This window comes from Stegastes partitus, unplaced genomic scaffold, assembly GCF_000690725.1.
Source record: "Stegastes partitus isolate 25-593 unplaced genomic scaffold, Stegastes_partitus-1.0.2 Scaffold321, whole genome shotgun sequence".
Taxonomy (NCBI): domain Eukaryota; kingdom Metazoa; phylum Chordata; class Actinopteri; family Pomacentridae; genus Stegastes; species Stegastes partitus.
In genome coordinates, this window is record NW_007578052.1 from 139,376 (window position 1) to 153,071 (window position 13,696).

At 40.4% G+C, this 13,696-nt stretch overlaps 1 protein-coding gene across 1 annotated transcript in view; it reads right to left on the minus strand.

The window, feature by feature from the left end:
* Positions 1-2,890: 2,890 nt before the first annotated feature.
* The window catches only part of LOC103358611 (neuronal acetylcholine receptor subunit alpha-3-like), a 20,442-nt gene continuing 9,636 nt past the window's right edge, over positions 2,891-13,696 (minus strand). The window contains exons 2-8 of the mRNA XM_008283641.1: positions 8,235-8,398; positions 8,098-8,142; positions 7,885-7,994; positions 7,257-7,464; positions 6,253-6,970; positions 5,873-6,180; positions 2,891-3,016 (exon numbers count right to left, since the gene is read on the minus strand). Of these exons, the coding sequence (XP_008281863.1) occupies positions 2,891-3,016; positions 5,873-6,180; positions 6,253-6,970; positions 7,257-7,464; positions 7,885-7,994; positions 8,098-8,142; positions 8,235-8,398 (1,679 nt within the window). The remainder of the gene's footprint in view (positions 3,017-5,872; positions 6,181-6,252; positions 6,971-7,256; positions 7,465-7,884; positions 7,995-8,097; positions 8,143-8,234; positions 8,399-13,696) is intronic.

The following is a 13,696-nucleotide window of genomic DNA, read 5'->3' on the forward strand; positions in this document are numbered from 1 at the left end:
CAGACTGAAGCCCTTTGGAGCAAATAATACACTAAACTTAACTCGTGGCCTCACCGCCTTGAGTTCACTCTGAAATGTCTGGAACAATCATCAGAAGTAAGTTTTCTCAAATATTTCCGATGAAACAATAGTTGTTGAATGCATCCACGGATGTACCGCTGCCAGCCTAGTAGCCATTCCAACACAATAAATAATAAAAATGTTTAACAAAGCACGACTCACAAAGTTATGAAGAGCTTCACAATTAAGAGAGATAAAAGACAAATCAGAATAAATAAATATATGAAAATCTTCTGTGGGTACTCTTTGTTTTTTGTCAGATATAAATTAGTACATATCTCACTATATCTTCACATATAAAACACTGACCTTGACTTATAATAAATATTCATGTTTGCAGTGAATTTGGGAGGTATAGCATCAAGACCCCAGCGAGAAACATCATCTGGTGCTACCTCAACAGCTACCAGACTTCTCTGACACCACCTTTGTGTGTATTGTTAGTTGCACTGGTAGCGTTGTTTAAGGAACACACAGTTGGTGTGATTATTAATATAGGCTATGATACAGCACTAATGTGTCAAAACAACAGATGACTGACTCATCCATTTGTCACTTATCTGTGCATCACTGTGTTTGCACTGGGAGCTCAAAAAAAGGCCAATGATTAAACAGCACTAATTAAAATTCCCTTTCTTTTTTTTTTGTTTGTTTTTTAAAAAAAATATGACTTCTAAATACTTACTGGATGATAAAAACCAGCTCAGCTTTAACTAGACCAGTTCTGAGCTGCTAACGACATGAAAAAGACAAAGTACAACAGAGTGCAGTTGTTTATACAGTGTTGGGTGTTTTTGATTATGTTGTGCTGAACAGAGAGCTCCTCTTTGGTTTAATCTTTTTGTTTTCTGCAATATCTTTTGCAGCTGTTATTTGTTTTTATTGTCTTGGGGTAATTACGATGTCTATATGTTGCAGTACAACACTTTCCTATATATGTCTAAAAGTTCTTGATGTTGCAGTTCATGACTTGCAATGATTTGAAGATACTTTATTTGTGCCTATATACGCTGCCAGTGCCCATTTTTCCCAGATCTGTTCTGCTGACCTATTATGCAATGTGATTTTGTAGATTTTTCAGTTTTTCATCCATTCTTCATTCCTTTCTTTTTCCCTGTGCATCATCCCTGTCTTCCCTTCTACCAGCTGCTTCTTTCTCTTATCTCTTACACAGTAGCAAATTACTCCTTTACTCTACAGCTTCCAAAACACTGTGTCATTGTACATTTGTAAAACTACCTGCCGAATACTGTGTAGGTTTTCCTCGTGTCACAAAACAGCCCTGATCAGTCAGTGTGTAGAGATGGGACCTCTGAGGTGTCCTGTGTTGTCTGGCAACAGGATCCTTGCATTGGAGCTGATCTGGCACTAATCAGGTTGGGATCTGGGGAGTTTGGAGGCCGGGTCAACATCTTTGGCTCTTTGTCATGTTCCTCGAGCCATTCCTGAACAGTTTTTGCAGAGTGGTGGGGTCATACTGGGGGAAGCTGCTAGTGTCGGGGAAGTAGAAGGTGCTTGTTCTGCCAAAATGTTTAGGTGGTGAATGTCAACGTCCACATGAATGACAGAAGCTAAGGTTTCCCAAGAGAACACTGCAATGTTATGAGATGATCAATGTCAATTCACTTCAGTCGTTTAAGTGCTGTGGCTGATCTATGTATGTTTACCGCTGATATATACTGCAGAACGCACACAGACACACAACAGTGGAGTCACACACAGTTGACACGGCATAAACTCCTCAACATTTAGCATTTTACCTTTAATCTGAGTTACCCTAAATATTATTAGAAATGACTTGAGGCGGTTTTGTTGTTTTAAGTCTTTTTACAAGTTTAATCTACATTGTGCAATTTAAAGTGTTTTATACATTGCAAGTTTGCACTGATTTCGTCCGTGTGTGTGTGTGTGTGTGTGTGTGTGTGTGTGTGTGGTGCATGATTAAAACACACATCATCATTAAAGGTGTACAGCCACAGTCAGTGTCCTTCTCAGAAGCCATGCATAACTCACTTATATTTTACAAAGGTATTTACAGGGAAATGTACTTGCAGGTATTTGACATCAAGAAAACACTTTTTTTTTTTAACCAGCTGTCCAAAAACAGTTAAAGTAACAGTTAATCATATATAAACTTAAGAGTACATACTGTACCACAGTTCTCAAAAGTGTATTGTCTTTATTGCACTGGCTTACAATGACAAAGTGCTATTGCAAAGTTACTCAGGTTTTTTCTTCTTCTTCTTTTTTTTTAGTGATTAATGTCTTTAAGAGGTTCTTCTACAGTAATTTAAATAATAATTCCTTAACTAATTACCTGACTATGTTAGACATTGTACAAGACTGTACAATACCCATGACTGAGTGCACATTTTCAGTAAAACACACTGAATGGAAATACAGCCAACAATGGGAGACAGAAGACGAGCGTGAAAAGATAAGCTGTCAGCAGTGGCAGGACGTAGCACGGCACAGGAGAGGAAAAAAAACAAAGAAAGGATAGCCAATGTGATAATAAGTTTTTAAAAAATGATAGAGAGAAGGACTGGATAACATGACATTTCTTGCACACTGGCAGGGCAGAAACCCTGCAGAGTGTGGAAATCTGAAAAAGTCATGCGAGAAAACAGACAGCGGAGGGCTGGAAGTGATGGCTGATGATGAAGTCCCAGAGAAGAGCAAGAGACAGATTGAGGAGAGACAAAAAGCCAGAAAAGGAGGACAAATTTACTCCAGTGTTTGATGTGAAGAAAACTGCAAGGGGGATGATAATGCAAGTGGGGTATAGAGACAAAAAGAGAAAGGAAGAGCAACGACAAAGACAAGCGTCTCATTTTAAGAAGCTGATGAGTGGCTGGAGGAAGAGTCCCAGAGTCCCCAACACACACACTGTCACAAAAACCCACAGGAAAATCCTGTCGATGACCATGGCGACGTACTTCCAGTCGTCCTCCACCTGAGGAGAGAAGACAGGAAATTTTAGTGCGTGCATCAGCAGCAAGTTCAAAAATATACTGCACAACAGCGCTGCACTCTCTCTCCTTCCCAAACACTCACGGTGACCTTTGCCTAATGGTAATTGTGAACTTTACAGCAACAGCACAGATTGTCACATTCACTGCATGTCACTGTGTCGACACTACAGTTGTGTGGCTGTGAGGAGAATAAGCGTGTTTCTGTTTTTCTGTGTAAGAGACAGTGAGAGGAAAACACCTCTCAAACATGTGGTTATTATGGAGTACTGTGCAAATGCTTGAGGAACTTTATATGTTTAGACTTTTCACATCACAGAGTGCAGTCACGAAGGTGTCTGATTGGTCCCAAATTCAACCTAAAGCATGGCAATGAGTGCATACAGACAGCTAGATTTACAAGGAACTAGAGAAGAACAAAGAAAAGAATAGATAATATAGCCTCCACAAAGTCCTGATCTCAACATTATCGGGTGATTCTGGGGTAACATAAAGAGGCAGAAGACACTGAGACAGCTTAAATCCACAGAAGAACTCTGGCAAGTTTTCCAAGATGCTAGAAAAATCTACTTGGAAAACCCTTGAGTCGGTGTAACTAGGAGATCTGTGGTCACAACAAATATCTTTGTTTTTTTTTAAACTTGGATTTCCCGATCTATGCATGAATAAATATTAACTATTGTTTTAAAAGCATCCTCACACCCTTTTGGTGCCCAAAACGTTTGCACGGCCCTGTTTATAGTATCCCTCCGTCATTTAGGTGTGGACAATAAGATCATGGCTGCAGTGACCGTGATGCTTTTGTGTGTTTAGAGGAGGCAGTGCGGCGACTCTGCAAGCATCAAAGAAAGATCTGAGCGCTGCTGCGAAAAGATGGAGCCGAAGCAACAAACATATCAGGACCATCCAGAGTGTGGGGAAGGCGCACACAAAGCCCTCCATCTGTGGCAAACAAGCGGCTTTACACTCCCTTTATAGCCTCGTGTAAATGGTTTCTGTGCTGTTTGCTAAGCTAGGTAGAAATGTACCTACTATGCAGCGATGACACACATGCAGTAGAGCTTTGTTGTGTGCGCGTGTTTATTTTTGTGTTGTGTTTAAATCTGTTTACACCAGTCTACGAATAAATTAAGTGATTAGTTAAGACTTTGTTTTAAGGCCAGGTTGAGATTGAGACGAGGCTTGAGTGTCGGTGTTTAGAATTGAATAGTTAAGGTTTGGATAAGTCTGTGGTGGCCTTCTGGCTTTATCGTGGCCTTGACGTGCTATTTTCTCCTCTTTTCATGCTTCTATTTGCGTCTCCCTTAAGGTGCCTGTATGCGGAGTACATATTAGTGAAACTGGGTACCTCTTGGTCACACCATCCATGACTGACCCTGTAAGTTCAGCTATCCAGCACTGCCTCCGTCTGTTTTGATTAGCTTTAATTTACCCCCAAAACACCACATACCCATACATTTGCTTGCAAAGACTACTGTTATACAAACTCATATTTACATTTAGTAAGTATATGTTTATCTTTTGTGGAAAAAAAAAACGCTTGATCCTGCCTTTTTTTTCACTAAGACGTGTGTGACGGGAGTGTGAGTCTGCACAATGTCTTCGAAAGTGTAGTTGCTCAAGGTTTTGCGTGTCTGCTCTGCAACTCTGTTCATATACGTATTTGTAGCAGCATTTCAGGGCTGTGCAGGCAGCAATTTGTGAGAACAAGTGCAGCACACAGCTGCATGCAAGATGCTACTACAGTGACGTGAAAAAAGAGATGTGAGGAGGTTTGACAGCAGCGCACACAGGATGCGGACAGATTATTCTAATTATGAATGTTGTTACTGTTGTGTACTCTGCTGATAGAAAATTGCTCTTATGCTTGTATAACATTGTTAGACTCCTGACTGACAATTAAAAAAACAAAAAGGGATGAAGACTGATGCAGGACAAATAGAGATATTTTTTTTTTTACATTTTACACTATCTTCCTCCTCGTAGAAAACCTGCCGACTATATTGCCGACTATGTAGGACAACCACTGATGAAGTGGTCAGACATTCAGAGTGTGTTATGCTAGTAGTGACGAATATAGCCCCAAGCTTCAAGCCTCGAGCGGATTAGAGTCCTGGTTCGCTTCTTTTTTTTTTCAAAACTCCAAACCCCAGACTATTTTCATTTACAAACGTGGAGCCCCACCAACGATTCCTCAAGTGATGTCACTTAAAACGCTTTGTCAGATGTAGCACAGTTTCTTTGGCCACAAAAGGCTTTTTATAGAATTTTTTGTATAACTGCAGTTGTGTTTCTTAAGACCTGTCAACAGGCTGACATGTAAAAATCAATGGATTGGCCCTTCAAGACTCCAATATTGTTTTCTTTAGTGTGTGATTTGAAGAGTCCTGCTTTTCTGTGGATAGTATTGAGGTTATCAGCACAGCTTCACTTTGTCAAAGAGAGCATCTTCCAGCAGTGCCTTGACGCTGTTTCCCGCTACACGCCTGGAGATTTTCAGCATCATATTAAATCATGATTTTACATTATTAGATCTTCTACTGAGAGATATCTTTAATCTTAATGAAACATGTAAATGAAGGCTAATGTTCCAGGTCATTGGATTTGTTGAGTTTCTCTCTGCGATACGTTATTGTAAGATCTTGACTACGTGAAGTGCCCTGAGATGATTTATGTTGTGAATTTGTGCTGTATAAATCTCACTAAATTGAACTAAATGGAAATTCAGCAAAATAAATGGCCATCAATAAATACATTTACAGGTCTCTGCTGAGATTGCCCCTAGCCACACTCCCAAATATTATGCAGACAGCAACACACACAACTCAAACTGTACGCACCTCTTTGGCTTTGTTGCGAGTCCTCATGTTCTCTGCGATGTACTTGACGCTCTCGATGGCCTGCTTGATCTCTGGCGACACCACAGAAAACGCAACGACAGCACTGACCGGCGACGGAGCGCTGAGGGGCCTCGGCACCTTGGGCAGCTCCGACTCCTGGGGCCCCTGGGTCGGAGGTGCCTGGGGGGGAGGAGGAGGAGGAGGAGGAGGAGGAGGCGGAGGCACCATCGGGGGTGGAACAGGAGTCGGCACCTCCTTGCCTCTGTAGGGGCACCTCCTGTTTATATCCCGGTTCAAGTCACGGTTCAAATCGCGATTTAAATCACGGTTTAAGCCTTGATTTAAGTCACGATTCACTTCACGATTCAAGTCCCGGTTTATCTCGCCATATTCCACACAGTTCATGGAGCCGCCCGCTGATGAGGTTCCTCCTCCTCCTCCTCCTGCACCGCTATCCAGCGGTGGACATGCAACGCCTCCAGTTATGCCTCCAACACTTACACTTCCCGAGCCACTTCCAATGCTGTTCTTCCTCTTCTTGTTTCCTCCACTGCTTCCTGCCATCCCTCCGGTAATGCTGGCGGGCGAGGAGCAGCCCTGGTCAATTGGCCGCCTCATGAGCATCACCCTGGGCAGCACCCCGAGGAACACCGCCCTCACCCACTCCGGCATCGTGTGAGTCATTGGGGTGCGGTAGTGGACATTCAGCACAAAGACGGTGATGACGATGCTGAGCGTGACAAATATCATGGTGAAGAGGAGGTACTCTCCGATCAGAGGGATGACCAGAGACGTTGAAGGGATGGTCTCGGTGATGACCAGCAGGAACACAGTGAGGGAGAGGAGGACGGAGATGCACAGGGTGACCTTCTCCCCGCAGTCAGACGGGAGGTAGAAGACCAGCACGGTAAGGAAGGAGATGAGGAGGCAGGGGATGATGAGGTTGATGGTGTAGAAGAGAGGCAGGCGGCGGATGTAGAAGGAGTAGGTGATGTCGGGGTAGATCTCCTCACAGCAGTTGTACTTGATGTCGTGCTTGTATCCTGGAGCATCGATGATTTCCCACTCCCCGCTTTCCCAGAAGTCTTTCAGGTTCACCTGGCAAGGTAAATGCAAATATGAAAAGTAAGTTAAACAAGTTGGACAAAAAGAAGTTAAAATCCACTTATTAGGTTTTTGTTTTAAAACAAAAGTCAGGTTTTGTGGCATAAAAGTTAGAAGATCACATAAACATGCATTTGTGGCTCAATACTGTCCCCGCTCATACTTTGTTTCTGCGTAAAAATGATACACACAAATCCAATAAAAGACAAACGAATATATCATGCACAATAACATTTCTAGACCAGATCTCTCCCATGTGACCCCCAATGGTCCCTCTGACCTTTGAGCCAATGAGCACCAGGTCGATCTTGGCCTTGTCGTAGGTCCAGGAGCCAAACTTCATGGAGCAGTTCTGGTAGTCGAAGGGGAAGTAGGTGATGTCCATGGGGCAGGAGGATTTGAAAATCGCTGGAGGAACCCAAGTGATTGTGCCGTCAAACTTCAGCAGAGCCTTGGTCTTGTCCTCCACAAGAAAATCCCCAACAGCACTGCGAGGGAGCATTTTCAAGTCCATTACAACACTTAACTCAAAAGGTCAGGAGATGGAGAACATACGTGAATGTCATTAGCAAGGTAAAGAAATGGAGTGAATAAGTTATTTTTAAGTTAAAGGACAAGATGTGCATTCAGACTGACGTCACACTGGCAATTGAAAGGACATGCATATGTACTGTAGGTGGTTGCCTATGACGGAAGATGTTTATTTAAAATTTAGCTGCAGTAGCTTCTGTAGCAATGAAAGGACTGAAAAATGATACATTGAACTTTTATTTAGACATTTACAGAAAATGGGCGTAAAATTTCAAGAAAATGATGACTGACAAAACCTTGATAACAGTTATGTGTCTCAACACGGCAATGGATAAGCTGAGCCCTTCACCTCCTAACATTTGTGCTCTAAAACTTACTTGTTGTACAGGACAATGTCTGGCCTCCAAATCTTATTGGATGGAACTCGTATGAACTCAATCCCGTCATACTCAATAGGGGTCCATTTCAGTTTATAGTCGTTCCACACCTGAAAGACGTGCAAAGCTAGAAATAATCTGACGTGAACATAATTGACTGTGAAGAACTAAGACAAACCAACTCATGAAGGATTAGACATAAGCAGCACTCACATGTCTCAGCCACAGGTTGGTCTCCATAATTTGATTCACCTCATCCTGAAAGAACAAACAGAACAAATTAGTCCTGTGAATGGATGAGCCACAGTCTTTTCTTTAAAATGTGATTTTCATTTAAAGACAGCTCTTACCACTTTGACAAGCTGAGATATGGACACCTCAAACTCCACGGTAACTGGATCAGAGACATTCTCCACGGGCCGGATGAACTGGTTGTACCTTCGGAACAGCCTCCGAAATAATCTGTCCTCCGCTTTAGATGAAAAGCAGCCTGACGAAACAGAAGAGGACAATGCTGAAGAATTTGGAAGAAGACGAGCGATTACAATGACATAAAACATGGCGAGAAGAGAAAACACTGTCACTTCACATTCGCTGTGTTGAAATGTAAACTTTGTTACGCCCACCAAGATGATAACAGCTAGCTAATTGAACTTGACTCCATTATTCCAAAAAGGTCAGTCACTCCAAAGGATTTAACAGTAGTGTCTCTGAAATCACATATTATAGCGACAGGAAAATTAATATTTTGCTCCCATCAAGAATTAAGTTCACCAGCAAATGAGAATGTAAGATAAGACACATAATCAGTCACTGTGAATCTGTGTTACTCTGAACAGTTTTAATAATTCTTCAATTTAATTTTGTAGGTACCACAAACTAAGCAACACATATGTCTGCATCATTTAAAATCTCACTCACAGGTTGGCCATTTGAAGGCAAATGGCATGTTTTTGTGGCAGTCTGTGTACTTTGAGCATCACAAACTCAATTCCATTCACCTCCATTGTACTTCAGACATGACAGCAGACATCCTGAGCAAATAAACTCACACTTGTCCATGCAGTCTTCACAGTACAGTGCTGCCCGATTATTATCATACCCTCGGTCCAGGATGGAATTGGATAGATATTCAATTAAGCGGCCTTCAAGATGACCCCATCAATAAATGTTATTTCCGTTAATCAGAAGGTATACAGAGGATGAACTTGTCATAATTAACTAGCTGAGCAGGTCAGTTATGAGTGACGACATGCTCTGCAACAATGCGATTCTCTTTGATGTTCCCTAATTAACGTCAAACAGTGTGTGAATAACTTAGTGAAGCAGATGTCAGGTGAGCAGGTACTTGACAAACAAACACATTGCCTTCCGCGGCTGACCGGGGTGTGATAATCTGCCATGCATGACCGACGCTCGGGCCATGAGCCGTAACAATTGGCCAACCATGATTTTAAATGGGCAAAAGTTATTCCTGGATTAAATTTTGGGGAATTTCGTTTTGACAAAAATTATTCTATGAAAAAAAAAAACAGGCTGTTTTACTATAGGTTATGTAAGAAATGATTTTGACTTTGATATTTTATGATTCTAAACAGGATATTTTATAAAGCGGTATGATATTAAGTGGGCAGCACTGTACTTCAGTTGCATGTTGGTGAAGTCATATTTAAACTGTTTTATCAGTGACAGGGCTGTGGCTGATCAAAGTGGGTTGTAAATGGCATTCCATGTGTGTGTGTTTACACAATGAAGGCAAAGCCTGGAAGCTTTTAGGAAATTTTCAAACACGAAACGCTCTAAGAGTGATGCGTCTTTACCCGGAGTGTCTGCAGAAGTGTTAGTGTGTGAGAGGCTGTAATGAAGGTCATACTGTGGAAAGCTGCCACTAGAAACACTGGTGCTCTGATGGCACATAGAGCCAGGCCTGTCCAAGCAGAAAATGTTGCCTCACTTGGGACAGCACACACTGAAGACACATTACAGTCTAAGAAGCACTGTTCAAGTGGCTTCAATGAGCTCCACATCCTCTATACATTCATATACACATGACCGTTCTTCTTTTGAATTCCTCTTTGTCTTCATCCCATTTTTCTTTTGTCACTCTCTTCTTCTGGACCATTTCCGTGTCCTTCGACTTTGGACTGACTGACTAATTTTCTTCAAGCACGAATGACAATAAAAGCTTTAGAAAGAGGAAGACGCCAACCTTTTCTAGCTTTCAAGTCAAGTAGTGAAGCATTATTCAGCGTCGTCTCACATCATCAAACCTGCACTTAGTGAGCTGCGTGAAGCGTTTTAGAGACGGAGGTGAATGTGTATCACCAAAAGGGCAACTGGGGCACAACCCATATACACACAAATAGCCATGTTCGCTGGAAAGGTTTGTTTCCTTGACAACAACTAAATAAAACATGGATCTTTACTGGGACACTTTCTGTCCATGTCAGTTCACTCTCGACAAACTAAAAAGCACGGGGAGACTGGCTCCCTTTCTTTTTTTTTTTTTCCTCATAATTTCAGGTTAACCTTCATTTTCTTATTATCTTATTATTTCTGTCACATGTCAATACTGGAACAAGGCAGAACAACTGAAATTCTGTATTACAGTATGTACATACAAGATATGTACATTTGTACCAATAATAATAATAAATAAGGGGCAAAATATAAATACATATTGAAATTTATATAAACTGTAATAATTTATTGCAGGCTGCTTTACTAACATGACCGGAGGTTCAGTTGAACGTTGTTTTTGTCCCTGGGGTGTTAACCTTATTATTACTGCTATTTTTTATTTTTCTACATGGCTGATATGTTCATTACTTTAGTATTAGAATGTCTCTGAGTGTCACAAGATGCCAGACCCAGGACAACCACCTTAGGTACAAACTGACTTTCAGTAGGGTTGATACTTTAATATCGCACATGTTTTTGAAGAACCTATATTCTGAGACAAATATTTCATAATCACTGTGCTTACAGTGAAGTCATAAAGCCACTGTCCCTTTTATTGCCACTGGGAGTACACTTAGATGAATATCTTCCAGACGTCTCAGCTCACAGTCTGTCTGAATTGTCTTTTTTCAAGACTAGTTCATCTACTCATGTTCACAAAATCTATTCTGACTCCACATAAATAGGTAACTTGGTTTATTTGAGGGGTCTTTATGAATCAGAACAGATCATGTCAGATTTTTAATAACAGCAACACAGAAACTCAATGAAGCAAACTTCTGAAACCTTTTACAGGTTTAACAACGATTCTGATGGGAGCAGACTCACTCTGCTCACAGGAAGACTCGGCTTACTGAGCTCCAAATTTCAATCACTAAAACAAAACACTTACATAATCGCAACATCTGGTGCACAGACAACAATAACTACACGTAGAAGACTCCCGACAATATTTAGTTCACCGTAAAGGTCAAAATACTGACATGAACAGCACGCTGCAGCGCAAAAAGGAGAACATGCAATGCCATTCTAATTCCATTCTCAGAATGGGAATCTGAGTGGTGAAAGGAAATGACTGTGTCTGACCTTATTGAACAGAAAGTGATGCTTTATGCTGTTATTTTTGACCATTTGATTAATGAAAATATGTATTGTTCTTAAATTTTGTCATTTTTGGTGTTAATGATTTACATTTGGCAGTATCTAAAACCTGTTTGTGGGGGATCATTTCTTTCTATGCAGAAAACAATACAATGACTTAATACTATATTTTTATTTATTTATTTTCACTTTTGGTTCTGGGCTGCAAGGTGGCGCAGTTGGTAGCACTGTTGCCTCACAGCTCGAAGGTCGCCGGTTCGCGTCCCGGTGAGGGCACCGAAATCTTTCTGCGTAGAGTTTGCATGTTCTCCCCGTGCAGCGTGGGTTCTCTCCGGGTTCTCCGGCTTCCTCCCACAACATCTAAAAACATGTTGAGTGAATGTGAGTGTGCTTGATTGTCTGTCTCTAATTTCAGCCCTGTGATAGACTGGTGACCTGTCCAGGGTGTCCCCTGCCTTCACCCTGAGTCAACTGGATTAGGCTCCAGCCCCCCCGTGACCCTAGTGAGTATTAAGTGGTGTACAGATAATGGATGGACGGATGGATGGACTTTCGTTTCTTTCTTTCTTTACTTGGCAAAGGGGGAAGAAAAAATGGTAAAATGTACATATGGAAATCTTTGTATTGTATTATTTCTTTTCCTGCTTGCTTTTTTTTTTCTTATTTCTTTTATTTTTTGGTATATTCTTATATAATTATTTATTTTGTGTTGCAACTGTGATCAAACAATTTCCCATGTAGATCAATAAAGTTTATCTAAGTCTAATACGTCCCCATGATTTACATACACAGCATTAAATTTAATTCAGTTTTTTTAAATTCATGATGAAGTACTCGTCTCCCTAAATCAGATGAAGCACACACAGCTGTGCAAACTAAAGGAGGGGGAAGTCAATCACGTCCACTGAGATAAATGAAGACTCGGCCCTGTTTTCATCAGATGTTTTCGGCTGCTTTGCCTTCATCAAACTCATCATCCTGGTCAGGATCGTTACACTGGTAAAATTTTAAGGCAGCAAACTGGAAGAAGAAAAGTATACGCTGTTTTTTTTTTCAACCCAGTGGCGTTGTTAGTAACAAGCAAATACACAAAAACCACTTTCATTACAAAACTGTGCTAACTGCAAATAAAATTACACCTAATTTCAGTACTCATCGAGTAAGAAGTTGCATTATGTAGTGATTTCAAAACTCTCAGGAAGTTTTCTGAGGTCACTTGAAGAGGCAAGTTGAGTCTTAAAGCTTAATGAAAAGGCCTTTCTCTAGAGACACTTGTGTAATTTCAGCTCTTGGTACCTGCTGTAAAAAAAAAAAAACTGCCCGCTGCTCCCCGATTCGCTGCACTGTCAGAACCTTGTTTAAGCCTCTAACTGGGTGAGGGGAAACCAGGGCAATTATAATCAGTCAATTAATTGGACCTTTTGTTCATTGTGACAGAAAAAAAAATGAAGCCAGTCTTTTTTTTTTTCTCCCTCTGTTGGTGCAGTTGCTCCCCTGATTCCCTTTATTTATTCTGCCACTGAAGATCTAAAGCAGCCTTAGTTTAAAGAAAGTTAATTACAACCTTTGCACTTTCACCTCAGTTGATTATACGCTGCTTTTACTGCTCACCGCACTCCCTGGCATTCAACGTAAGGTATTCATTTGTGCTACAGCAGTTAATTTGTGAGTGTGCGTGTGGAAATAACAGACAGGGTAGGTGGTTCAAGATGATTTACTTATTTCATGAGTAAATGCGTCCTTCTAATAGAGATCAAGTTATGCTAAAATCCAGAGCACATGTACACTGTTATTAAACAGCTTGGTAAAAAAGAATCTGTGAAAATCTAACCGCAAGGATGCCAGAAAAAAAAAAAAACTTTGAAAAACTGTTCAAAAATGGCAAAAACTGTAAAAATAACTATAAATATTACACATTATATATTTTTTTAAAGTGATTTTTTTTGCTGTTTTAAATACAGTAGAGGAGTGGAATACCACATTGTAAAATAACAAATTATTATTTCTAACATATTTTTTTGACATAGACATTATTTAGTTGTTATCTGTAACAAAACTGTAAAACAAAAGCTTAAAAAAAATTCCATTTTTCAATCCTCAATATATTGTATTTGTCTTTCAAATAACAGCAAATATCTATAGAATAACAATTTTTTTAGCTGATATAAAAAACAGCCAAAAAAATATTGAAATTTTCTGATCAAACATTGTTTAAAAAAATATTTATAAAAATACAGATTTTTTGTATGTT